We start from the raw sequence: 27903 nt of genomic DNA on the forward strand, positions 1-27903 counted from the left end.
CCACCCCAGAAAAGCCCTAGCCACTGTTCAGAGGCAGCTCTTCCCATGTGGCAGTCCTCATGCCCCATTCGGTTCTGGGTTCTTCTCTGAGGTCCCATGGAACTATAGTTTCCCACGCTGCATTTAAAAAATACAGGACAGACCTCAGATGTCCCCAATCTTGGTTTGAACCTCTGGGGGGAGGGGCAAGTCCTTCCTCCCTCCCATGTTTCCTAGGGTTTCTCTCTCTCCAGTTCTGGATGCTGCAGAGAACCCAGTGCTGGACCAGCAGCTGCTACTGTTCTAAGAGAAGTGGATTTGACATAACCCACAGCTATCTTGTGCACTTAACCACCATAAACTGGAAACGAGAAAACCACTGAGTCAGGAAAAATCTGGCCTTGGCTTAGGCTGACAGAACAAAAACAGCTGCAGCTGCAGTGTTTTACTAACAAGGACAGATTCAGGGAGGGGGATGGAGAGTGGAAAACTGACCTTGGTTTGGGTGCCTGTGTCTGTTAGTTTCTTGCTGAAGTTGCTTTGCTGACAAGTAGAATAATGAATTATTATTTGCCGTTGCTAGGGAGATGGCTAGCCTATTAGGGGCCATGATAAGTTATGTGCTTTATCTGGAGAAAACCTATAAAGCATTTAGTGAGAGAGCGTACTTTGGAGACGCCTGGGAGAGAAGTTCGAGAGGATTTCTACAAGCTAAGAGACTGGCATCAAACTCCCCAGAAGCTAGGAGAAAGGCTGGCCACCGGAGCCCGCTTGCCAAATCACTCAACACCACCTCAGACTTTGGGTAAGTATCTTCCAGACTATTGCATTTTTTTATGTGTTCTTTGTACTTAATAAAAACAAGGATTTTTGGATGGAAGCATTCTTGTGTGTACCAATCAGTTATCAGATGGAGGTGCTGTGTCCCCCCCACTCATTTATTTCCTGACACTGCCTGGAAAACAGAGACTAGTTATCACAGCTTTGGGTTCAGATAACCCTGGGTCACACTGCGACTCCGGTTCAGGTTCTGCCTGGGCGCCAGGAGCCAAGGTGGATGTTGCAGTGGCTGCTCTTTGCCTGCTGCAGTGCCATGCACCCTGCTCGGGATGTTGGCATAGACTCTGAGTACAGGGAGGCTACACGCACCCTGGGAATACTGACTCCCCTGTCCGACAGAGCCTCTTCAGTACAGCTCCATGGCACACAGCCCTGTCCATTTACCCTGCCAGACAGAGTCTCACAGGGAAAACAGACGGGGGCTGCACTCAAGGGCTGGAATCAGCAGGGGGCCAGTACTCATGGAGGCATCTTTCCATCCCCCACCCCACCCCCCGACCCTGGTCGTTGAGCATGGACCCATCTGCTTTCCCTGCACAACACTGAAGGGTCAGGGCCGGGAGGAGAGTGGAAAGATGTACTCCTGAGTACTGGCCCCCTGCAGTTGCAAGACAGGATAAAAGGCATCCCGTACTGATTTAGTACGGGACAGGCAATTTTCAATTTAAATAAGGGACGTCCCTTGTAATACGGGACTTTTGGTAACCCTGCCTAGAACAGTTACTTCTCCCGCAGGAGCTAGAGAGTGTTGTTATTACAATAAGGGCTTGTCTACCTTTGGAAATTTACCAAAATAGCTATTCCAGAATAGTTCTTTCGGCATATGCCTCAGAAGAAGCGTCCACATGGGGGCTTGTACTGAAATAAACTTCTGAAATAGCTGTTTTGGTAAATTCCAAGTGTAGAAGCTCCCTAAATGAGCTTTCTTTCACACAATCATCACTGAGGAATGTGGGGAGTTCTCCATCCTTTGGAGTCTTTAAATAGAGACAGCACGTCTTTTTGATAAAGTTACACTCTACCTCAGGGATTGCCGCAGGAGGGTCTCTGGCCTGTGTTATACATGAGGTCTGACGCAATGACAACAAGCGGCCCTTCACTTTGGATCTCTGAAGCTGTTTCTGGAGGTTTTCATTTGAGGACATCTCTTCCATGGTAGTCCTTAGGAAATGATGGTTGTGGAAGTAGAGTTGTCAGGCTCTGAGCATCCCCCTAGGAGGGTCCTAGGACCTGGGTCCTGAGTGCTTGCTGAACTGAGTCAGATAGCTTTTTGCATGGATGGAAGGGGGCCTGGGTCTCAAACTGGCTTATGGTGCAGTGTAGACACTCCCTTGGTGACTCCGAGTGCTGACTATCTGAGTTAACTGTGCAGTGAAGGAACAGCTTGCATCCCTAGAAACTGATGAAAACAGGGCTCCATCCACCTTAGCCTGTTCCAGACGTCTCAGGGAAGACACAAGAGGCCGCAGAGCGACCATCAGAGACGTCTCCCCCTACCAGCTAGTTTATCACCCTACTCCCCAGGCCTTACATCATATGAATTATTCTTTCTCCATCGATAGATGGGGGCTTTCCTTCCTTGGGGCCCTGCGCATTTCCACCACACTGCCCCAGCTCACATTTAGCCACACTGCACTGCTCATCCTCTCCCTGTGAGGCTCAGATTGGCAGCAGGAGACCATGGTGGCTTCGTCTGGGAAACACTGCTGGTGCAAAGAGGCCCTATGATTGAGGCCAGTGTGCCAGCTGGGGTGGTACCCCAGCATCGAACTGATGGGAGACCTCTAGAATTCAGGTGGGGTCTCCCCAGCATGTGCCTGCTGCTCTCATGGGGTGGAGCTGCTGTGCATGGAGCTCAAGGCAGCACACAGCTATGTGATGTTGCTGTTTCGTTCCTAACAAGACTACAGCAGAAACGAACCCATCTTTGGCCAGGGGCTGCTTCTCCCAGGGCCTGGGGTTGCTCTCTGAGCATGGACATGCAAGGGCCAGTTCTGTGGTTAGTGCATGTTCATCACCCCCTCCTCCCCGCATCCCTGGCCCTCAAATTGGATCAGAGAAGCCACCATCCATCAGCATCTGCAGGACCCCTCCGGAAGACAACCCTTGTCTCCTCCTGAGGGAAATCCCCCGTTCTGCAGCTGGTCTGCTGGATTTCTCAGCAGGTCTGATGCCATCGCATGGGGATGTTTCAGCCGTCGAGTGATGCCTGTGGGGAATGAGGCCTGGGGACCCTGGGAGAGACGATGGGACTAAGAGGCAGGTTGGGCAAAGAGCATTTATTTCAGATTGAGACAAATGTCATTAGCACGATTAGAAAATAGAGGATGACAGACACCCAAAAAACACGGCGCCAGGAAAGCGGAGTTGGGGGGGGGGCGGGGTGGGAGAGAGGCAGGCATGGGAAAGGAAGGGAGCCCTGGGCGACGGCTCCATTTCAGCCAGTCGCCTGCTGTGCCCCTGGTAATGGCATGGGGCCATTAACAATACGACTTACCAAAGACAAACATGGTGCAGTACCCGGCCCTACACGTCTCCCCCACCCTGCCTGCCCTCAGTTCAACACACAAAGAATCTCAGCTCACCCTGGTGCCCTCCGTCCCTGGCACCGAGCAAGCCCCCAGCCAGAAGCTTAACCCTCTGAGTCAGGCACAGAGTGAGCCAGGATGGGCCCTCTGCCGCTGCCTTCCATGTGCCCCGTTGCCCTACGTGGCAGTGAGTTCCAGGGAGCAGGGATGACGCAGGCGCCCCATTCGGGGTCGTGCCACAGCCGTCCTCAGATTGGCCCGCACACCCGTGTCACAGGAGCATGACCGAGCCCTTGGAGCCCATCCTCAGCGATTGGCCCCTCCTTGATCTCTGTGCCCGGTGGAGCAGGTGCCATGTTGGGAACGAGGGGATGGAGAGTGGGCATGGCGACCAGGGGCGAATCCCAGTATCCCCCGTGCAGCCTCGATCGCAGGGGAGGCCCCAGCAGCCCCGAGATGCAGCAGCCGCTACTCCTGCCATTGCCACATCCTCCACCAGCCGTCTTCCGCGCTCCCCTCGGTGTCCTGCAGCCCACGAAGCTGCCCTGCCCCGCCCCACCCCATGGGCAACATCCCCCTCCTTCAGAGCGGGGAGTGGCGCAGGCGCCCCAATCTCCGTGGGGCACGCCATCACCTGGGACAGTCCCGCAAGGTCACGGCCAAGCCCCTTGGGATGCCAGGTCTACCCCGCGACGTGGCCCTGTGCAACGTGTCAGCCGCCCCCTTGCTGTACCACACCCTGGGGGACCAGCCATGATCACTCCTCCAGCGAGAGGGGGGCCGGGAGGAGCTGCTGGAAGGTGACCTGCGGCCAGAGATGCCTCCAGCCCATAGGGGCTAACCTCCCACGGCTGGCTGAAAAATCCGATAAAAAAATATTAATTTGGCCGCACTAAGCCCGGCTCCGACTCACATTTGAGCCCAACCCACCCTGCTGTCCACATACACGTCAGTCTGACTCGGCTCAGCAAGTACTGAGGACCTAGGTCCTGCTAGGTGGGTGGATCAGAGCCCCAGTCCCGCTGCAACCCAGGTCTAAACCCTGGCATTTTGCAATGTGGACACAGATCACACCACAGCCCCATCAAAAGGGCTGTGCAGTGCAGCCTGGATGTGTTAGTCCAGCTATGAAACCAGGGCCAGCATTTGTAAGTCCAGGTTTACAATGCAATGTGGATGCTCCAGCACGGGCTCCCCCAGACCCCGGTTTACAGTGCAGTGTGGACACACCCTCCATACCCTGGGGGACAGGGGTTGCTGTAGAGATGGGGCAGAAGACAGAATCCTGCAGCAGCCATGCCTTCCAAACTCGGCAACCAGGCCTCAAAAACCCAGGAGAGCAGCTTAAAAATCATGATTTTTAGAGACTAATTCACTACAGGATTTTTAAAGGTTTTTTTTTGCCTCCTGGTTTCTGATCCTCTAGGGCTTTGGTGTTCCAGTTTTTCTCTGCAGTCACGAAAGCCAGAAGCTGCCTTTAAATTTAAACAAAAGGGTGAGACTCTCATCTAATGCTCATGATGGGAGGTGGGATTAATATCAAATCTGGTGAAATGCCTCTTAAAACAGCAAGAACTGGCAACAAGGTGTGGGAAAACCTCTTTTCCCACGTGTGTGTGTCTGTGTTTGTCTCTGCCTCTCTCTCTCACACACGTAAGATTTCACTCACACATGTACACGGACACACACAAGGAGGTTTCTGTCACTCTCACACACACACACACACATGGGAGGAGGTTTCTCTCTTTCACACACACATGGACACACAAGGTTTCTCTTCTCTCTCACACACAGGTTGCACACGCACACAAACACAGGAAGAGGTTTCTCATACACACAAATACTGGATTCACATATACAGGTTTCACACACACATGGGAGGAGGTTAAACATAAACATGACTTTCACACACAGGAAGAGGTTTCACACACACGTTTCATGCACATGGGAAGAAGTTTCACACACACGAATGGAGGCTTCACATACACACATGGAGAACTGACACAAACGCACACACACACACACACACAGAGGAGGCGGTTTCTCACACACATACACACGAGGTTTCACACACACACCCCCAAGGAGGTTTCACACATACATGGACACATGAGGTTTCTCACTCCCACCCCCCGCCATTCTTGTTCTCACATGCTGGCTGTGCGCACTCACACTGTGTCTACACTGCAAGCCGCCCAGCCTGTCTGTTCCAGACTAACTACTCCACACTAGCTATTGCTGTCTAACGGAGCTATTCCGGACTCACTCCCTGGACCAGGCTGGCCTGGGCCAGCACCCTGGGCCAACCTGCCCTGCTGGGAAGGGGTCAGGCCACGCCTGCCAAGGGCAGAGGGGGCTAGTGCCTGTGACCGGCATGGCAGAGCGGAAGGCATCCGGGCCTGCTGCCAGGGTGGGGCAGGGGTGTTGCTTTGGGGGCAGAGCAATCTTCCCGGGATGAAGTCCCTTTTCCCTTGGAAGAGCACACCCACCTGGGGCTGCTGTTTCAGTGGATCCCCCTGTCTGGATGAAGCTTTAGATATGGCTGGCTGGATCGTTGTCCCTCCTTGTGCTCTCCAGATGGCCAGAATTCCCATCCATGCCCCGACCAGATCCTTCTGTATGGTCATTGCAGCTGCGTGGATTCGGGCACGGAGAATGCTGCCCCCTTGGTTCCCACACCCACCACTGGCGGAGGGGGGGAGGGAGCACTTCAGTGTGTGTCAGCGTGGGCACCAGCTCCCCCTCCAGGGAAGGAGCACCCCAGAGGGTGGCAGCGTGGGAACTCGAGCCCCCTTGGTTCCCACGCCCTCCCCTGAGAAAGGTGCACTCTGAGCAGAGATGGCATAGGGGCTATCACTACTCTGAGCCCCCCCGCTCCCATGGGAGAGGAGTGCCCCAATGGTGGGGAGGGCATGGCAGCTGACACCCCTCAGTTCCCATGTCCCCCATGGGGGAGGGACACCCAAGAGGGTTGCAGCGTGGGAACCAGTGTCCCCCGATTCCCACGCCACCCCCTACGGAGGAGGGGGGCACAGGTAGCACGGGAACTACTGCCCCTCGGTTCCTGCGCCCACTAGGCCTGGTGGGTCCTCTGGTGGCGGAGGAGGTGGGAGGTGGCACCGAAGCCCTTCCCGCAGTCGGCGCACTTGTAGGGGCGCTCGCCGCTGTGTGTGGCCCGGTGCCGGGCCAGGTGGGCATCGCGGGTGAAGGATTTGCCACAGACCCCACACTCGAAGGGCTTTTCGCCCGTGTGGATGCCCTGGTGCCGGGCCAGGTGGGCACGGCGGGTGAAGGCTTTGCCGCAGACGCCGCACTGGAAAGGCTTTTCGCCGGTGTGGGTGAGCTGGTGCCGGGTCAGGTGAGCGTCGCGGGTGAAGGCTCGGCCGCAGATGCCGCACTGGTAGGGGCGCTCGCCGGTGTGGGTGCCGTGGTGCCGGGTCAGGTGGGCGTTGCGCCCGAAGGCTTTCCCGCAGTAGGCGCACTTATAGGGGCGCTCGCCGGAGTGGGTCTCCTGGTGCCGGGCCAGGTGGGCGCTGCGCCCGAAGGCTTTCCCGCAGTGGGTGCAGGCGTAGGGGCGCTCGCCTGTTGGCGGTGGCGGCTGCGAAGCCAGGGCTGGGCCTTTGCTGCGGTGGCTGCAGGCGTAGGAGCGTTGCTCCCCGCCTGAGTGGGTGCCCAGATGCCGGGTCAGGTGGGAGCTACGCCGGAAGCCCTTGCCGCAGTACGGGCACGTGTTGGCCTTCTCGCCCATGGGTGCGGCTGGTGGGGGGCTCCAGCAGCCTGGGGTTATGGGCACGGCCAATCCACCAACGAGCCCGCCTGCAGCCTGGTTTCACTCCCAGGACCGTTGGGGATCCCCTTCCTTCTTCTCCTGCTCCCTGTGAGGACAGAGAATCCAGCTGTGAGTTGCTCCAGAGGAACCTGCACTCCCCAAGCCTCCCACTGCTGCCCGGTTTCTGGTGAGAGGCAGCGTGGCCGAGCAGATAGAGCACAGGGGACACAGGCGCCTGGCTTCTGTTCCCGACTCTGCCTTCCTGGGCGACCTTCCTGCTCTGTGCCTCGGTTTCCACACTCATACAATGGGGATTACGCTCCCAACCTCCTTCATCAAGGGCTTTGAGATGTATGGACGGAAAGCGCTGGGCATTATTACTAATATAGGACTAAGGAACAAGGGCCGGCAGCCAAGCTCCGTCTCCAGGCTGACTCATGAGCACAGCTGAGCATTGGCAGAACTGCCCCATGGCTGGCCTGGTTGAAGGGAGCCAGAGGCCCTTGCTTTGAAGCTCGACAGCAGCTCACCGGCTGCTTAACGCTTATGCCCGCTGCTGTGATAGCTCCTGCCCCAGCCTTGCCTCCCAGCCTTCTTCCTGTCCTGCTCCAGTCTGCTCCTTGCCCGGTTCCCAACTCTGGCTTCAGCCTTAGGCTCGACCCTGGGTTCCCGACTCTGACTACTAGGCCTGACCGCCCATGCCCAGGTTGTTGACACTGATTCTCATTTATGCTCAGGCCCCGTGGTGCTGCCATTGGTGAAACTGAGAGCCAGGCCCCCAAAACAGCAATGGTCTTCCCCCAGTGGAGGGGCCCAGCCCTGCTTCGGCATCAACTCCCCCAGGGAAAGGCCCCATGGGGCTAATGCCCAGGAGGAGTGGGGATTAGTAGAAAGACATGGACCCCCATGGGGAAGCAGTGCTTTATAGGTGCCAGTGCAGGAACCATTGCACCCTTGATTCCCACACCACTGATGGGGGAGGAATGCTCCGAGGGCTGTAAGTGCGGGAAACAGCATCCTCTTGGTTCCCACACCCCCTCATAAGGGAGGCGTTCTCGGGTGGGTGACAGCACGGGAACCACTGCCCCCCACATTCCCACAGTTACCATCAGAGCTGTGTGAACAGGCGACTCTTCGGTTGACTGGCAGGTCCAAAAAAAATTGGGGAAAAACAAATCATGATTTAAATTTTTTTTTGGTGAATCTTAAAGTCTAAACGAAAATTGTTTTGGGCCAAGTGAAATCTTTCAGTCAATCCAAAACATTTGGAGTCAGTTTCAAGGTTTTTTTTGTTTGTTTTTTTTTAAATGCAGTTGTCTTTTTAAAATAAAATCAAAGGCAAATCCCAACCGAAAAGTCATTTCAGTCGGAAATTCCTATAGAAAATGTCACAGGGAAACATTTTGACTTCTGGGGAATTTCTTTGTTGTTCCCCCCCCCCCGAGACCAACAATTTGGTGAAACGGACATGAATTTGGGAAGTTTTCAGCCTCACTAAATCTGCCTTTTTTTGCTGATAAAAAAAGTTCCATTCAAAAAAATGTTGCCCGTCTCTAGTTACCTGCTAGAAGAGCTCTGAGCCGCTTTGCAGGGATTCCCATGACCCCCTCTCCTCCCCCAGGCTTCCCACCTGATGTAATTTCTTGCTTACCTGGTTCTCCTCTCAGGTCTTATCCTTTTCTGCAGCCCAGACTGTGGTCACATGCCCAGGAGATCACAATGGGAAACTCTGCTGGGGGAAAGCATCAGGGTAAGGTCAAGTTTTGGGCCACTCGCTATAGAAAGGATTTGGACAAATTGGAAAGAGTCCAGTGGAGGGTAACAGAAATGATTAAGGGGCTGGAGCACATGACTTATGAAGAGAGGCTGAGGGAACTAGGTTTGTTTAGCCTGCAGAAGAGAAGAATGAGGGAGGATTTGATAGCAGCCTTTAACTACCTGAAAGGGGGTTCCAGGGAGGATGGGGCTAGGCTGTTCTCAGTGGTGGCAGATGACAGAACAAGGAGCAATGGTCTCAAGTTGCAGTGAGGGAGGGTCTAGATTGGACATTAGGAAAAACTTTTTCACTAAGAAGGTGGTGAAGCACTGGAATGGGTTACCTAGGGAGGTGGTGGAATCTCCATCTTTAGAGGTTTTTAAGACCCGGCTTGATAAAGCCCTGGCTGTGATGGTTTAGTTTGGTTTGGTCCTGCTTTGAGCAGGGGTTGGACTAGATGGCCTCCTGAGGTCCCTTCCAACCCTCATCTTCTATGATGCTACGTTTTCCAGTGAAGAGTTACAACAGCTCCTGGGAGGGTTATGCACTCTCTGCCTCAGGGATCCAGCCAATCTAGAGCTGGTTGGGGATGGGACTAGGGCAGGGCAAAGAATGGACTGTTTCGGTTAGCTGGCAATTTTGAAAAGTTGGAGAAAAAAGAGTTTCTGGCTGGAGCAAAAAGGATAATGACAACACCACTTCCCTAGCTCTACCGGAGATTAAGGGAGAAGCTCAGCTTCCATTTATTTAAAAAAAAAATCTAAAATATTTTAAAAACTTTTTAAAAAAATCTCAGCTCCAATTTGTTTGTTTCACTTGTTTAGGGAGCTGCAGGGGGTCTCATGGATAGTGCATTGGGCTCAGCGGATCTTTGGTTCTTTGCTACTGGCATGCTGGGAGACCAGGGCCAGCCATAGCCCCGCTCTGTGCCTCAGTTTCACCACCTGTAGAATGGGGATAATGATACTGTGCTCGACAATAAAGAGCTTTGAGGGCTGCTGAGGCCTGGTCCCCTCCCACTCTCACCCCCTGCCTCCTTCCCCCATCCCCCTCTCACCACCCCCAGCTCCCTGCCCCATTTCTCCCCTCAATCTCCCAGCCCCCCTCTTCCCTCCATCCCAGTTCCTAGCCCCCTCCCTGCAGCCCCTTTTCCAATCTCCAGATCCCAGCCCTTTCTCCCTCATCCCCGCCCCGCTCCAGCTCGCTCCCTGCCCCATCTCCACCCCACCCCCAGTTGCCGGGGCCCCCTCCCACCTGCAGCACCAGTTCCAGCCCCTTCCCTGCAGCAGCCCCCCCAACCCCCATCGTCCCCAGCTGCAGCACCGAGCATCCTGCCCCCGAGGCGCCCCCAGCTGCAGAGCTCACCCCCTAGCCCCCTCCCCAGCTGCAGCTCCCTGCACCCCAGCTGCAGCCGGCCCCCTCCCGCCAGGCTCTCACCGCCGGTGCACACGCTCGCAGGAAGGTGCCCTGGCCCATCTCAGTCCCTCCTCGCCCGGCCCCGGCTCCGCTCTGTGCACCGCGGCGGCCTGCCAGCTCGATGGTTGTTAACCATTCCCCCGCCAGACTGCAGGCAGACATCCCCCCCCCCGCCGAGCCACCTCCTCCCCCGGACGCCTGGGTTCCGAATCCGCAGCGTGGCCCAGGCGCCCAGCGCCCCTGGAGGTTCCGAAGGGCAGCGCCTGGATCTCACCGGGAGCCGAGCAGAGCCGGGCCCAGGATGTAGTTTCCGGTCCCTGGCTGATACCACAAAGTCAGGGGGATGTCAGGGGAGGAGGGAAAGCATTTCCAGTTGAAAAGATTTGCAATTTTCGGTGACTGGAAAAATCGGCAGGAAATAAATTCCTTTCCTTTTGACTTGGGGTAGAGACATTTCATGTGGGGGTCAAATCGTTTTGCTTTCCAGCATTTTAAAACTTTTTTTTTTTTAATGTAAAAATAAAACCAGGGGAAATTTCTCAACCAAAGGTCATTTGAAACCGAAAACTAGAAACGTTCCCCCCACAATCTGCCCCTGGGAGAGCCTAACTTGATATCTTTCTTTGATGGGATTACGAATTTGGTTGATAAATAGTGTGGCCATAATAGACTTCAACGTCTGCAAGGCATTTGGCTTGGTACTGCACTGTGTTTTGAATAACAAATCTAGACCGATATAAAATTAACATGACCAACATTGAATGGATGAAAAAATGGCTTATGGGTCTCAAAATGTAACTGTAAACAGGGAATCAGCATCAAGAAGCACCGTGTCCAGTTAGGTCCTGCAGGGATCGGTTCTCGGCCCTACGCCGTTGAACGTTTTTATCAGTGAGCTGGACAAAAACACAAAATCACCATGGATAAAGTTTGCAGATGACACAAACATTGGGGTAGTGGTAACTAATGCAGTGGACAGGATTCAAAGCGATCTGGATCTCTTGGTAAACTGGGCACAAGCAAACAATACGTGTTTTAATACAACTAAATGAAAACGTATCCATCTAGGAACAAAGAAAGTCGGCCATACTTAGAGGATGAGGTACTCTATCCTGCGAAGCTGTGACTGTGAAAAAGATTTGGGGGTCGTGGCTCAGGTCGCAAGAAGGGGAATCTGTCATGATGCCCCGACATCACTAGCATTTCAAGATAAGAACGTAGGAACGGCCAGATTGGGTCTGACCAATGGCCCACCAAGCCCAATATTTTGTCTTTGGCAGTTGCCAGTGCCAGATGCTTCAGAAGGAATGAACAGAATACGGCAATTTCAGATGATCCATGCCCTGTCATCTAGTCCTAGCTTCCGGCAGTTGGAGGTTTAGGAACACTTGGAGCCTGGCCATCTTAGCTATTAGTCACTGATGGACCTATCCTCCATGAACTTATCAAACTCTTTCTTGAACCCAGTTGTACTTTTGGCCTTCACAATATTCTGTGGCAATGAGTTCCACAGGTTGACTGTGCGTTGTGTGAGGAAATACGTCCTTATGTTTGTTTTAAACCTGTTGACTATTAATTTCATCCGATGGCCTCTAGTTCTTGTGTCACGTGAAGAGGTAAATAACACTTCCCTTTCCCCTTTCTCCACACCATTCATGATTTTATAGACCTCTATCATATCCCCCGTTAGTCGTCTCTTTTCCAAGCTGCACAGTCCCGGTCTTTTTAATCTCTCCTTGTATGGAAGCTGTTCCATCCCTCTCATCTTTTTCACTGCCCTTCTTCTATGTCAGCTGGGAACAAAGAACGCAGGCTGTACCTACAGGATGGAGGACTCTATCCAGGGAAGTAGTGACTCTGAGAACGATTTCAGGGTGGATAATTAGCTAGAGAGGAGCTCTCCATGTGAAACTATGGCCAAAAGGGCTAATGTCATCCGTGGATGGATAAACAGGGTGATCCAATCTTGAATAGGCGTAGGGAGGTTATTTTGCCTTTGTATTTGGCACTAGTGTGGCTGCTGCTGGAGTCCTGTGTCCAGTTCTGCTGCCCACAATTCAGGAAGGATGTGGATAAATTGGAGAGGGTTCAGAGAAGAGCCAAGAGAACGATTAAAGGTTTGGAGAACACAGTGCTAGATGCTTTAATGGGTCAAATATTTGAACAAGCATCTTCCTGCTGTCTCCCATCCTGCCTCTCGGGAGAAGCTCCCTGTAAATATCTGCAAGGCCACCTCATTAGCCACTTTCAAATTCCTCCTGAAAACTCTCATTTGCCACTGTGTCTATAAAAACGGTGACCACAGTTAGGCAGCTGATGTGCTGAGACTGTGTCTGTCATGCTGACCAATATTGTCCCACTGTTTCCTTGAACTCCCCTGTCTGTCTGTCTCTCTCCATCTATTGTCTCTTGTCTAGAGCTGGTTGAGAAACGGATTTTCCATCCCATAAAAAAATTCAAATTTTTTCACACACAAAAAAGAAAAGAAAAGAAAAAAAAAGAAAAATCATCCTGGTTGGAACAACAAGCCACATTTTTCAGTTTTTGCACACACTAAATTCCCACCCAAATTTAAAAAAAAAAAAAACAGGTCTGTCAGAAAGTTTCATTTCAGTAAAGTCAAAATGTTTGCTTTCCATTTTGACTCGTTTACATTTTTTTAAAAGGCTGTTATGTAAAATAAAGCAAATTTCAAAACAAAAAAAGTAGCTTTTGAAACAAGAAACATTGACTCTTTTGGTTCTGCAAAATGTCAGCCAAGGATGTTTTCACATTTTTCAAAAGTCATTGATTCCAAACATGGTTTGAAATAAAATCTTGTGCACATTTCTCCAACTCTGCCAAATAAATAAATAAATAAAATCGGTTTTTGGTCAAAACAGCATTTTCTGATGGAAAACTATTTTGACAAAAATTTTCCAGTCAGCTGCACTCTTGACTTACATGTAGAAAATTTTGGGGGCAGGAGCTCTCTCTTTGTACAGCGCCTAGTATAACGGGGTCCAGGCCATGACTGGGGCGCCTTGGTGCTACCATAATACACCTAATAAACAATATACAGTGCCTAGCACAATGGGGCCATGGCCTGTGACTAGGGCTCCAAGACATTACTGAAATATATTTAATAAACAATGTACAGCGCCTAACACAGTGGGGTCCTGTGCCATGACTGGGGTTCCTAGGTGCTACTGTAATACACCTAATGAATAATGTACAGAGCTACATTAATACAGATAACAAATAATAATAATTCACATATGAGGTACAGGGAGAACAGCCTAGTTGCCCAACTTCTCCCTAGAAGATTGCAGTACAGGTGGAACAAAACACAGTTGTTCCGGCCCTGCCCCCAAGATCCCTCTTCTTCTCCCATGACTGACATGTAAATAGGGGTGTAATATATTCATCCAGTGGACCAGCATATGCTCAGTGCCTTAGGTTTGACCTGCCCTTAAGTGTTCTGCCGGCATAGCTATGTTGGCTAGGAGTATGAAACAATCGACCCTTCGCTAAAGCTGGTTGAAACTTTTTGATTGAAAGTTTTTTCCAGCAAGAAACGCAGATTTAGTGACCCCGAAACATTTAGCTAATTCGCATCAATGTTGCTGAATGGCTCATTTAAAAAAGAAATACCAAAAAAGAAAAAAAGAAAATAAAAAGAATCCATTCTAAAACACATACCTAAAATAAAATAACAAAAAAATAATAAAGGAATAGTAATCAAATGATAAGAAATAGAAAATAAATACCTAAACAAATTAAAACACAGTCCCCCAAATACTTAAAACAAATACCTAAATTAATCAGTTATAATAAATAATTGTTAAGCATTACTATAAATAATAAAGGAATAATAATCAAATGATAATAAGAGATAAAAATAAATATATAAAGAATAAAATATAAAATATACCTAAAATAAATACCTAAACTAAAATAAATAATTGTTAAGGAATAATAATAATATAATAAAAAAGAAATACCAAAACAAATTTTTTTTAATCAAAACCTTTTGTTTTGACATTTTCTGACAGAAACATGTTGACATTTGAGTTCAAAATGACTTTTTGCTTTGAAATTCCCTTTACTTTCAACTTTTAAAAAATGAAAAAACATTGAAAAATGGAGGAAACCAAAATGAAATATTTTGTTTCGGGTTGAGCAAAATGTTGGTTCAATCAAACATGAATTTTTTAAAAATGAATTTGCCAAAAATCTCAAAAAATTTAATTTTCAGTCTGACCTGGATATTTTTTTTTTTTAACTTTTCAAACCAGAAATATCTGTTATTCTCCCAGTTCTAGCCATGCCCAAATAGCTATGCCAGCAAAAGCCCCGTTGTAGATGCAGTAGCTTATTTGGTTCAGGGAACGCAACTATTTCTGCAAAATCTGCATCTTCACTAGGAGGGTTTGCCAGGAAAGCTCTGCTTGTGCATAACTAATATAGCTTGTTTTACTCATGAGGTGGTTTTACTAGACCAGTACAATCCCCTACCTCTAATCTTGCGCTGTTTGTAGGTAGATCTCCAAACAATTGACCAAGGAGGGTGGTATATTTATCACTGTATAGATGGGGAAACTGAGGCACGGAGTGACCTGATTTGCTTAAGGTCACTCAGAGATGGGAAGAGAAACCAGGGGTTCTGCATCCAAAACCCGTGCTCTATCCATCGGGCCATACTGTCTCTAGCTGTGCCCACATTCCTGTGCTAGTCAAGACCTCCTAGTGTAGACATGGCCATTGCTATAACTGTGTTTATAACTTAGGCCAGTCAGGGGAACTGGCACAAGCTGGCCCCATTTAAGCCCTTTTTTAACTGCACCTGCATTAGAGGGTTTTGCTGCTCTGGCTGTACCCTATAACTATACCAGCAAAATCTTTTCAGTGGTGGATTATGCCTACATTACCATGCTGGGGAGTGGCCAGGACCTCCCCAGGGTCAGGGGCTGGTGTTGTTGGTGGGCTGTGGGGTGAAGGGTTGGGGGTGAGTGGGGTGAGTTGTGGCAGGAATGGGGGTGATGAGGTTGGGGGCCAGGATGTTGAGGGTGAGTGGGAGATGCTGGGGGGGACAGTGGAGGGAATAGGAGGTGCTGGGGGGGTGCTGGAGGCTGTTTATGTCGGGGCTGTCAGGAAAAGTGGGGTGCAGGAGGGGTGGGAGGGGCGTTTGGGGGTCTGTGTGTGGGGTGGGCATTGGAGGTCTGTGTGTGGGGTGGGGTGCAGGGGGCAGAAGGGGCATTCAGGCTGTGTGTGTGGGGCTGGGTACCTTTGGGACCTGGGTGCTTTCCCGGGCAGCTCTCCCACCAACCCTCCTGGCTGCCCAGGCGCTGCTGCCAGGCCCCCCCCCCCCCCCCATCCCTCCGCCCACCCGGCGGCTCCCTCCCGTCCTCCCCTTCACCCCGGCGGGGGCTGAACTTCCCAGGTCAGCCGCGTGCGCAGCCGTCCCACCCGGGCATCTGCGGCCCCCGCCCAGCCCAGCCGGGGCTGCCTGACCCCCGGAGCCCCAGGTACAAGCAGGGGGGTGGGGGGGGGGGCGGTGCTGCAAGGGGCAGATCCCAGCATCCAGACTAGATGATCACAAGGGTCCCTCCCTTGACATCGGGAGGCTCCGGGGCCAGAAGCAGCAGCCCGGCCAGCTGCAGGGAAATTAACCCCCCACTGCTCCCTGGGAGGAAATCCCACCCCTGCCCCACAACCCAGCCCGGCTCCAGCCCCAGAGCTCTTCAGAGGGGAGGGGGGCGCGGCTAGAGCAGGACGCCTGGGTTCTGCTCCCCAGTTTGGCCTCTAGCTCGCGGGGAGACTGGCAGCCACCCCCTCCCCACCCGCTCCTTGCCTCAGTTTCCCCTTCGGCGCAATGGGGCTAGCGAGTCCCGCCACCCTTGGGAAAGCGCTTTGAGGTCTGCTGAAGAAAAGCACTAAGTAAGAGCTTGGCATTCTTGTTCGTGGGTGGCTAGGAGACCCCGGCACAGCCCCGGACCCCCACTGTGCTAAGTGCTGAATGTTGTTTATTAGGTGTATTACGGTAGCACTTAAGCACCCCAGTAATTGGCCAGGACCCCTGTGTGCTAAGTGCTGTGCAAACGCGGAACATGAAGTGAGGGGGCAGGGCTGAGCTGGGGGCGGGGGATGTGGAGCTGGTGTTAGAGGGGCAGGGATGAACTGGGGGGATGTGGGGGCAGGGCTGAGCTGGGGGGATGTGGGGCTGGGGCGCCTGGGGCAGGGATGAACTGGGGGGATGTGGAGCTGGTGTTAGAGGGGCAGAGATGAACTGGGGGCATGTGGGGCAGGGCTGAGCTGGGGGGATGTGGGGCTGGAAGCTGGGGTGCCCCGAGCTAATACCCTTCTCATTCCAGGGCGCTGGGACGTTAGAGGCAGGTCCGATGTATTTTGCCGAGATCCAGTGGGCTCTGCTGGACCCTGCTCCGAGGCCCGTCTACAGGGACATGGTTCCGGAGAACTACGGGACGCTACTCTCTCGTGGTAAAGATCCCCTTTAACATTCGGGGCTGGGCAGGGTCTGATGTGCCCAGATTGGCCCTAACTCTGGGTTCTTCCCCTGTATCTGGGGTGTCAGTTTCCTTAATTCCCTGAATCCAAGCGAGATGGAAGGAGACAATCGCCTCCATACCTGAGATTTGGAAAAAAAGGGTAAAAAATGCCACAGTTAGAGCAGAGCTAAGCACTGATATTTTTGGTTACGTGGCCGATCTGAAAAACTGGTGGGAAAAAAATCCTTTTAGGGTCGTCCTGCAATATTTTGGAGTATGAATAAAAAAATGTGTGTGTGTATGTGTGGGTTTCAAACAAAATGTTGCATTTGATGCAAACTTAAATGTTTCCTGGAGATTTCAGGCATTTTTATCTGCTTTTAAAATGATTATTTAATAAAAGTAAAAGAAATTTGAAAATAAAAAGTCATTTTGATCCAAATGATCCAAACATTTGGATTTGCTCCCTCCCCTTTTTTGGGGGCAACTGGCAAATTGCTTCAATCTCGACTCTAATTCACACAAAGTTCAGGTGACCTGGACCTGTGTTTTTCGCTGAAAAAAAGGCTTTGTCCAAAGGATTTTGCTGTGGCGTTGCTCATAATCATACCTGGCTATTGCAAAGTGCTTTCCCTCTGGAGAGCTCAAAGGAGGGCTGTATCTTTAGCCCCATGTTGCAGACGGGGACACTGAAGTATAGAGAGATGAAATGATTTACCAAGGTCACCCCTCAGGCCAGTGGCAGAGTTGGGAACAAAAATCCAGCTCTGCTGTGCTCCATTCCAGTGCTCTAGCCACTAGCCCATACTGCCTCCCCACCCCGTCTCTTCTCTCCCATGTTGTCAGATTCTCTCTTTATTCCCGCAGATGGCAGAATGATGAACCCAGCCCCACAGCAGGGAGGCCCCGAGACAGCGCAGTCCCACTCGATGTTACCAGGGATGAGATCCGAAGGGAACATTTATCAGGCCCCAGGCCACGCAGCCGCCTGCCACAGCCAGGCCAGGCTGGAGGGGAAGTCATGGAGCAAAGCAGCTGCCAACAGCGGGGGCCTGAAGAAACTCAGAGAGGGCAGCACTGCCCCACAGCAGGTCCAGGCTCTGCATCTCCCCCAGGTGGGGGGGAGCCAGACCGTGTGCACCCAGTGCGGGGGGAGTTTCGGCCAAAGCGTGCGCCCTGCTCAGCTGCCGCCTCAGCCACGGGTCCCGGCAGTGGAGAAATTCTACCAGTGCCCTGACTGCGGGAAGAAATTCTCGGTCAGCTCGCACCTGACCATCCACCGGCGGATCCACACAGGCGAGAAGCCCTACCGGTGTGGCGAGTGCGGGAAGAGCTTCAGCCAGAGCTCCACCCTGGTGCTGCACCGGCGCACCCACACTGGGGAGAAGCCCTACAAGTGCACCGAGTGCGGGCGGAGCTTCGCCGTCAGCTCCCACCTGGCCAAGCATCAGCGCACCCACACCGGGGAGAAACCCTACCAGTGCCACCACTGCGGCAAGCGGTTCAGCCAGAGCTCCACCCTCAACCTCCACCAGCGGACCCACACTGGTGAGCGGCCCTACCGCTGTGCTGAGTGCGGCCGGGGCTTCTCGGTCAGCTCCCACCTGACCATCCACCAGCGGATCCACACGGGGGAGAAGCCCTACCGGTGCGGCGAGTGTGGGAAGAGCTTCCGGCAGCGGTCAGGGCTTATCACCCACCAGAGGAGCCACACAGTGCAGAGACCCTACAAATAAAGGGCGTTAGCCCCTTTAAGAGGAGGGGAGGCCAGTCTCAGCTCTGCCAGCCTGGTTCTCCATCACTTGCTCCGGGGGCTGCGGTGAAGCCATGCCCACTCCCTCTTAAAGGGGTTGCTTACCCTGTGACAGATCCAGTCCCACATGGAGCAGAGACCCTAAAAACAAACAGCATGTTGACCCCTTTAAGAGGAGATGGAGCCAGTCTGAGCTGTGTCAGCTTGATTCTCTGTCATTCGTACTGGGGACTCTGGTGAGGCCACACCCACTGCCTCTTAAAGGGGCCGCTCACCCAGTGTTGCCAAATATCACATGGTGGGCTCTCTTTAGAGCAATCTGGCCTTGAGGATAGAGCACTGGAATGGCACTCAGAAGACCTGGATTCTATTCTTAGCTCTGTCCTGCTGCAAGTCACTTCTGCCTTTCTGTGCCTCAGTTTCCCCATCTGCAAAATGGTGGTAATGATACGAAAGTGCTTTGAGATCTGCTAATGAAAAGCGCTGGGTATCATTATTAATTAATTGTTTTTCAGTCGGAAAAGTGGGTTTTTTTATCCAAAAAAATGTGACTGGTTCCTTCGGAAAATTTTGATTTTCTGTCAGAAAAACATTACAGCTGAAAACTGAATTTTTTTTATTCTGAGATGCCGCCACATTGCCTCATGGGAGTTGTAGTGCAATTGTTTCATGCTCTCTCATTCTCTACTCTAGTCTGAGCTTCTTGGTTGGACTTCATCTCCCATGATGCACAATGATCTCCCCTGTTCCTGAGCCACTGCAGTGAATCCTAGGAGTTGCACTTTGGTTGCCTGATGCTGTAGGCCAGGCTCCTGAGCAAGACTACATCTCCCATGATGCAATGTGGCCATGTGACTACCATGATATATCATGGCAGGTCATCTCCAGGAGGAACTGCAATGCATCATGGCAGACGTAGTCCAAGCAAGGAGGCTGGGCTATAGAGGAGAATGGAAGCATGAGGTCCCTGAACTACAATTCTCATGAGGCACTATGATGGCATTTCAGAATTAAAATATTTTTTGTGATTTGGCCAACAATATGTCAGGTTTTGGGGAAAATGTTTCAGTTTTAACAAAATAGTGTTTTTTAATTTAAATTAAATTTTTTTCCCCCAAAAGCTTGAACTTTCCTGTGGAAAAAATTAACAAAAAGCTATTTCCCCCCCCCCCCCCCATTTTTTCTAAATTTTCTGTGGCAAAAAAAACCCCATTTTCCCACCAGCTCTGCATATAAATGTCCCGCCTGAGGCTGACTGGAAACACCACCTCTCCTTACTACCAGTGGTCTTTCAAGTTGCGAAATGCTGAAATGACAATTTAGGGTTGCAATGTGCCAGTTCCCCAGCAGATCAGTGGTCTGTAGAGGCTGGAAATTCAAGTTATGGCTTTCTGGGTAACCTTAACTCTCCCTCTCTGTGTGTAAGAATCACAAGAGTCTCTCACTACACTGCTACTGTTTTCTCTGAACCACATCTCTCGTTTCCTCTGTGCTCTTTCAACCTAGCTTCTTCATACGGTATTTTCTAGTTCTTTTCTTTAAAAAAACCAAAACAAAACACAAAAACAAAGAAAAATGATAGACAAAAATATCTTTTCATCTGGAACTATTTTCATAATCATATTTTAATGGAAAATCTGCCTTGTAGATTATTTCTTCCCATCGACGATCGTGTCATATCTCTGCCACAGTAAAAGCAGTTTCACAAAAGGTCGTTAGCCAGGATTTGATTGCATTCTTTTTTCAAGTCTTTTCCTGCAGTTTGGCAGATAGAGCAGCAGAGGGAAAAGTTTTGTGTTGGAGAGGCCTGAAGGTTGGAACTAGGCAAAATTATTCTGCTGGATTATTCTTATTCTTCATTGGTGAAAAATGTAGATTTGGTGGCACCAAAGCATTTGGTGACTTTGTACTGCTTTCCAAAAAATATATTTTGTTTTGACGTTTTCAAAGTGAATCGTTTTTCTTTTTTTTTTTTAAATTCAAAGTGGCTTTTTGTCTCATAATTTCCTTCCATTTTAGTTGTATAAAATACTTAGAGTTGAAATAAAATGTTTCATTTCAGGTCGAATGAAATGTTTTGTTCGATTCAAAATGAATTTTGCTTCAACTTCGCCATTCAAATTTCAGAACATGTGCTGTTAGGATCCCCGCGACAATTAATTGGGTTGTTTTTTTTTTCCAGAATTGCCAGTGAACTGAAAAAAACAGTCCTGAGCCCAGCTCTAATTAGAATGATTTTAGAACCTTGGCGTTGCAACGTTAAGCCTTTTTATCAAGTTCCAGGCGGGGTGTAGAGGGTCTCTGGCCTGCTTGTGCTATAGCGACCCTGTTATGAAGAACCTTTCAAACCGTTATTATGCACAGAAGAAATAACTGCAGAAACATTAAAACTTTTACATTTGAAAGCAAAACGGCTCTTTTTTTTTTTGCTATTATTTCTATTCCTGTAAGCTCTTTGAAGCCATTTTCTGGTTCTGTGTCTGTACAGCGTCTAGCACAGTGGAGTTCATGTCTGGGGCTCCTAGTGCTAAAATAATACACCTAATAAATAATGTACAGCACCTGATGCAGTAGGGTCCTGGGCCATGACTGATACAAACACAGAAGAAAAAGGCAGTTCCTGTCCCAAAGAGCTGATACTCAGAGTATAAGACAGGAGACACCACATGGAGACAGACATACAAAGTGCTTTGAGATCTACAGATTTTAAGTGCTATACAAAAGCCAGGGGTTATTATGATCTGACTTCCTTTATAAAGTGCTTTGAGATCTATGGACGACGAGAGCGACACATACGCTTGACAAATTTCAATGTTTCTTTTATTATCATTTTTGACTGATAATACCAATGTTTATTTTCAAGCATTTTTATTTATTTAAATTTTCACAGGCGGGGGGAAATTATTGAGCAGAGAAGACAATAGGGCGGGTCAGAAAATAATTATTTAATAACAGTAGATGTTGATTTTGAAAAGTTAAAGCTTTATAGCCGTAAACAAAACAAATTGTCAACATCACACGTCAAAATACACACAATAAACAGTCTTAACCTCGAAGACGTTGCATTTTTCTGCTCGTGCCCATCTGCTAACTTCGATGAATATCGCCGGAAGCATTTTTCGTGGATCTGTGCGTGTGTGTGGCAACGTGGATGGATATTTATCTACATTTCCTGATACAAAGCCAATCCTTCCAAGCCAAGTACATAAGAGCTGGGAGTTGTTATTATCTGACTTCCTTTACAGAATCATGGAAGATGAGGGTTGGAAGGGACCTCAGGAAGTCATCTAGTCCAACCCAACCCCCTGCTCAAAGCAGGACCAACTAAATCACCCCAGCCAAGCCGGGCCTTCAAAACTTCTGAGGATGGAGATTCCACCACCTCCCTAGGTAACCCATTCCAGGGCTTCACCAGCCTCCTGGGGGAAAAGCTGCTCCTAAAACTCTGAGAGTTTGCGGAGCTTTGAGATCTCCCGAGGAAAAGCGCCACAGGAAAGCCAGGAACGCCTCATCCTCTCGAGTTGGATCCCTGCCCTGGTAGCTGCATTTACCCCGGGGCCTTTCCCAGGAGGGCAAGCGATGCATGCATGGCCCGGCCCTGGACTGGCTGCAAAGACAAGGATGCAAGAGGCGCCTGGCTGCAGCTGGCCGGGGAGCGCAGGGTTAACACCAGCGAGCCCAGCCGGCAGCTCGGCGCAGGGCTGGCCCCGTGCGTGGGGCGGGCCGGGCGGCGGAGGAAGGATGCGGCTCAGGCGAGAGCTTCCTGGGGCTGCCGCCCCTCCCCGCCCCATCCGGGTGTGTGCGTGGTCCCAGCCCAGGGCCGGGGGCCGCGGCGCGGGGCCGGCGGGGGGGACTTGCAGCCGGGGGCGCAGCAGAGGTGAGAGGGGAGCCAGGAGCGACCCAGCCCGGGCGGGGATCCCCCGATTTCTCCCCTCGACCCAGCCAGCACTGGGGGGTGTCTGTGCGTGGGTCCCCCCATCTTCCCCCCTTGACCCAGCCAGCACTGGGGGGGGGTCTGTGCGTGGGTTCCCCCATCTTCCCCCCCAACCCAGCCAGCACTGGGGGGGTCTGTGCGTGGGTTCCCCCATCTTCCCCCCCCCAACCCAGCCAGCACTGGGGGGTCTGTGCGTGGGTCCCCCCATCTCCTCCCCACTGACCCAGCCAGCACTGGGAGGTCTGTGCGTGGGTCCCCCCATCTCCTCCCCACTGACCCAGCCAGCACTGGGGGTGTCTGTGCCTGTGTCCCCCCATCCCCCCCCCACTGACCCAGCCAGCACTGGGGGGCCTGTGCCCTGGGTTCCACTCTTGGCTCTGCCACGTGACCGTGCTCCCCACCGTGCCTCAGTTTCCCACTCTGTAGAATGGGGCTAGCAGCCCCCCCCCAACCCCCAATACACACTGTGGGAGCACTTGGTGATGGTATTGTGAGTCTGGGGACGGGTGACCCCACTGTGATGAGGTGCATGTTACGGACACAGGAGGGTCTGTTTGGGGAAGGGGAGCCATACAGGAGCATGAGCAGGCCCTGGTGGAGCTGGGGAATGCCTCATTCCCCTGGGTTATTAGGAGCTGGGTGTCTCATCTCATCTCCAGCTGATCATCGTGGTGATCCTTTCTGGCCCTGCAATCCCCCTCTTCAATCCCTTCTTTCCTGGGCTGGGGAGAAGCAGTATTGCCTGTCTTGGGGTCTCCCCTTACTTTCTCCCTACTGACCCAGCCAGCACTGAGGAGTCTGTGCAGGGATCTCCCCCCCCCCCCCCCCCCCCCCCCCCCCCGGTCACCCTCCCTCAATGTGCTCAGACCACCCCCAACTCTGCCTTAAGACAATGACTTTAACCATGCTTCAGGGCTTCAGCCAGGAGCTTGAAGGGGTCAGGAAGGATCTTTCTTCCCCAATGCCCCAGTTTTGGCCCACCCCCAGTACCAAGGGGAGGTGGGTTGAGGTCATACAGCAGGCTTCACTGTGCTCTTTTGACCTTTGATTCTGTTTCCTTCCTCCGTGAACAGGATTCCCAGCTCCCTGTCCCGCCGACCTGCTGTTCCAGATGAAGCAGGAGGAAGGGCCCTGCGCTCCGCCTCCCCAGGACTCCACGGAAAGGGTGGTCCTGAGAGGCACCCGTGCAGGTGAGGAATGCGGGAAATCTGCTCCGAAACCTGCAAACAGGGTGGTTCCCAAGCAGAGCGGGTGGGCATGTGGCATTTCCGTCCTGCCCACGAATTCGGGCTTTAGGAGAAAGAGTCGCACCCCGAATCGGTCTTGAAAAGCCATGAGGTTTGAAAGTGGTCACCAGACAAACGGCTTAGCATCGGGTCAGCGAAATGGCTGTGCTTTGATTGTCAAGTATTTGCAGCGACACCCACTGGCCTTTTCTCAACAGAGCAGAGTTTATTGGTCACCTGCAGCCCACCACAGGGAAATCCTTAGATTAGCACAGCGCTATAAAAGGTCAAGCCGCCGTCCATCCGGGCCACGCCAGCGCACTCTGCCAACCACGCTGCTGTGGACTTCGTTTCAGGCTCTCTTTCTCTGTCTGTTTCACCATCCCAAGTGCAGGCAATTGAGCCTCTCCTAAAAGCCACCTTTTCTAACCTCTCCGTCCAGGAGGCCAGGCAGAGTTCACCTACCAGGAGCAGCGTTAACCCTGGCGCGCCCACTGGGTAGCAATGCAAAGTAGAAACTGAGGCGCACGTGGGCCACCCCACCGATATCACAGAAAAGTCCCACTTTGTCACGTGCCGATCCATTGGACAAGTCAATTGGTCCTTTTAAAACCGAAAGTCAACGTGTCAAAAGACGGTCGGTATCAGTGTCCTCATTTTGCACAGAAAGGGGAAATGACATCCGCAGGGCCACCCAGCAGGCCAGCGCGGAGCTGAAGAGAGACCCCAGGTCTCCTGAGTCCCGTGCTCTGTCCACTAGGCCACACTGCTGTGAAAAGTCTCCTGTGTGTGATATTTGGTGCTGCTGGGTCTGTCGTACAGTGAGTGGCCCCTTTAAGGGGAAATGGACCGAGCCTGATTTACCTCCCGGAGCATGTGATGGACAGCCAGGTCTGCAGGGAGATAAAAGGAACAGGTGGGATTGACCCCGCCTCCTTTTAAAGGGGCCCTGCGGCAGGGCACATGGGTTTTACTCCGCTCCAGACCAAAATGTGTGTGGAATGAATCTCCACGGGAGCTTCTCAAACCTCACCACCTTCCTCTCCAAGTGCAAAGCCTGCCCACTTGAACATAAATACATAGCAACACGTTTGTGTCGGTGGGTATCCAAAACAAACCAGGCCACTGCACACTCCTGGGGAGAGAGGGAGAGGAGAAAGAACACGTGACAGGTGTTAGTCACTTTGCTGAATGCATGACTGCAAGACACTCAGATACTACTGGAATAAGCCCAGTGCGCAAACCTGAATAGAACAGAACAATAGTTAGAAATGGGTGACCATCGGTACGTCCATCCTGTTGGAAATCTTGAGCGTTCAACATTTGTTTTAGTCCTAAATTGAGGTGAAAAGTCGAAATGTTGGTTTTGGTTTTTTTCCCTGTGGAACGAAAAGTTTCAATTTGGAGCTGGTGAAATGTTTTGTTTCAGTGTTTTTTGCTCACTGCAGAACGTGTTGCTATCCCTGAATGGAAATGCTTCATTGTGGAGCATTGAGGTGTCCCTAAAATGCTTTGTTTTGCATGGACTTGAAGGGGCTTTTCTCGGTAAATGTTGATTTCACCTTGCACACACAAACTGACAAAACAATATTTCCATTGCTAAAAATTGGAATTTACAGGTAGGAAATGTAAGAAAAATGTTGCTGATCAGAATCTGATTTAAGGCTATTTACTTTGTTTATTTTGACCTGATGTTGACCATTTGTGTTTTAATGATTATAAACCTTTAACTTTTTGAATCTCAACATCTACAGTCATTGTCTGATCCAATTTCCCGCAACAGTGAACATTTAAATTAATAAAAAATAAAAATTTAAACCCCTTAATTTTACACAACTGTGAAAATTTAAATCAATAAAAATCAGAAAAAATGCTTTATACCAAGGTTTATTTTTATCTATTAAAATTATACATATAAAAAATCAAATTCTGCCACGCCTAGTTTTGAGTTAGTTCAGTATTAAACTGCATCTTTCAATGGTGCCATGGCGCATCATGGGAATTGTTCTCATGTCTCCCTTCATGCCTGTGGGCAAGGGAGCCTGGCCGGACTGCATCTCCCATGATGCACCACATGCCTCAGTCAGAGGGAAGACTGTTGCATCATGGGAGATGTAATCCAGCCGGGGAGCCCTGCCCATATGTGAGAATGGGGACCTGGACCACAACTCCCATGAGGCAATGAACCGCAATGTGGTAATAATAATACCTAGCTCTTTTTCATCAGTAGATCTCAAATCGCTTCACAGCCTTTAATGTGTTTATCCTCACACCACTCCTGTGAGGGGGGGAAGCGCTATTAGCCCCTTTGTACTGATGCATTTAACATTAAATGCTGTTTAAAGCTGAACTGACTTGCAACTCCATGTTTTAAGCCAGTTCTGCAATCCAAAATATTTCCCTTTGGATCAAACCGACCTGGAACAAAATCACCTGTTTCCATTTTCCCAATGGACAATTGAAAAATGTCGGCAAAATTAAAATTTCCATCGGGAAAATTCTAAACTTTATTTGGGGTGGTTAGATGGTTAGAAATCTTCGTCCAATTTCAAGCCTAAACTTGTCATGGCCAGTTTGCATCCATTTGTTCTTGTGTCCACATTGGCCCTTAACTTAAATCACTCCTCTCCCTGCCTGGTGTTGATCCCTCTGATGTACAGTAGAACCCGGTTTATCCGACCCTCCCTTAACCGGCTCTCTGTAGTCACCGAAGAACCAGGACTCTGTGAGAAATCTCTCCTGTGGCCGCTGGATGGCACTGCATAATCACATTTTCCCATTCTCCAGTTTATCCGGTGTTTTGATGATCTGATCTGGCCCTGGCCCCTGTTAGACCAGATAAACGGGGTCCTACTGTATTGTAATGATCGGTCATATCTCCTCTCCGTCACCTTTTGGTTGGGCTAAACAAGCCGAGCTCTATGAGTCTCCTCTCATTACTCACCGGAGATTCCCACAGATAAGCATCAGTTGCTCTGTCCTTGGGGTTCCCATTGTCTTTGCAGAGCCTCCATTGATATGGGTGGATTTCAGCCTTTCTCCTGCTCTTGCCCAAGAGGGGATCTTTAACCCTTGGGCAACCCCTGGGCAGCAATGCAAAGTACAGAGGCATGCGTAGGAATCTTTCCTATGGAAAACTTCCACTTCCTCCCAGACGGAAAGCGCGTTGCCCTTTGAAACAACGGCCCCATGGAAAATTCCCAACCAGCTGTCGTTAGCAGCCCCTCGCAGTGACTCGCCCCTCTCTGTCTCCACAGGGGAGTGACTCGCCCCTTTCTGTCTCCACAGGTGGCGTGTGTGAGCCCGAGTCGGGAGATCTTTGGCAAGAGGCAACGCAGCCGCACAGGATGTCGTTGAGAGGCTCTTCAGGGAACGATCCCCAGGGCCCGGACCCAGAACTAGCCTGGGGGGCCGAGGCTGGGAGGCAGCAGGGGGAACGGCTGGCCCAGGCCCCTCCCCATGACCTAGCTTGGGGGAGCGAGGCCAGGACAGGGGACCAGCGGGGGGACTCTGAAGTGGAGCGGCTGGGCCCAGCCTGGAGGGATGAGACTGAGGCCGGGGGCCAGGAGGGAAACTGCCCCATAGAGAGGCTCAGCCAGGCCTGGGGGGGTGAGGCAGGAGACCGGCCGGAGGGGTCCCCCGGCCAGGCCCCTCCCTATGCTAGCGCCTCGGCCCCCCACCCCTGCCCGTCGCCGGGGAAGCCTTACAAGTGCACGGAGTGCGGCAAGGGTTTCAGCCAGAGCTCCCACCTCATGCGCCACCTGGGCACCCACACGGGGGAGAAGCCCTACAAGTGCGGGGCCTGCGCCAAGAGCTTCACCCAGAACTCCAACCTGCTGCAGCACCAGCGCATGCACACCGGCGAGAAGCCCTACCGCTGCCCCCAGTGCGGCAAGCGCTTCTCCTGGAGCTCCAACCTCATCCAGCACCAGCGCCTGCACACCGGCCAGAAGCCCTTCCAGTGCACCCAGTGCGGCAAGCGCTTCTGCGAAAGCTCCCGCCTGCTGGAGCACCAGCGCACCCACACCGGCGAGAAGCCCTACCGCTGCCCCCAGTGCGCCAAGAGCTTCAGCCGCAGCTCCCACCTCATCCGCCACCAGCGCATCCACACCGGCGAGCGCCCCTACAAGTGCACCCAGTGCGGGAAGACCTTCAGCCAGAGCTCCGCCCTCATCATCCACCACGGGACCCACGCGGGGAACCCGCTATGAACA

The 27903-nt window shown here is 51.6% G+C and overlaps 2 protein-coding genes across 3 annotated transcripts; one reads left to right on the plus strand and one right to left on the minus strand.

Annotated features, from left to right (window-relative positions):
• Positions 1 to 679: 679 nt before the first annotated feature.
• LOC137143145 (zinc finger protein 436-like) lies at positions 680 to 27903 on the plus strand. Its single transcript, XM_067532770.1, has 4 exons — positions 680 to 784; positions 16642 to 16768; positions 17644 to 18496; positions 27387 to 27903. The coding sequence occupies exons 2-4, from the start codon at positions 16669 to 16671 to the stop codon at positions 27898 to 27900; spliced, it is 1467 nt and encodes a 488-aa protein (XP_067388871.1). The 5' UTR covers positions 680 to 784; positions 16642 to 16668; the 3' UTR covers positions 27901 to 27903.
• Positions 3843 to 10419, minus strand: LOC137143140 (zinc finger protein 391-like). Of its 2 annotated transcripts, XR_010917115.1 has the most exons (4): positions 10310 to 10419; positions 8768 to 8845; positions 5837 to 7222; positions 3843 to 4822 (listed from the first exon to the last, which is right to left on the minus strand). XR_010917115.1 is itself a non-coding variant. In XM_067532763.1 (3 exons), exon 3 carries the CDS (start codon positions 7093 to 7095, stop codon positions 6421 to 6423), a length of 675 nt encoding a protein of 224 aa, XP_067388864.1. In that variant the 5' UTR covers positions 7096 to 7222; positions 8768 to 8845; positions 10310 to 10419; the 3' UTR covers positions 3843 to 6420. The 2 variants fall into 2 exon arrangements, 1 of the variants encoding a protein (XP_067388864.1); XM_067532763.1 differs by having other exon boundaries at positions 3843 to 7222.

This window comes from Emydura macquarii, unplaced genomic scaffold, assembly GCF_026122565.2.
Source record: "Emydura macquarii macquarii isolate MOO-44397 ecotype Brisbane River unplaced genomic scaffold, CSIRO-AGI_Emac_v2 contig_3296, whole genome shotgun sequence".
Taxonomy (NCBI): domain Eukaryota; kingdom Metazoa; phylum Chordata; order Testudines; family Chelidae; genus Emydura; species Emydura macquarii.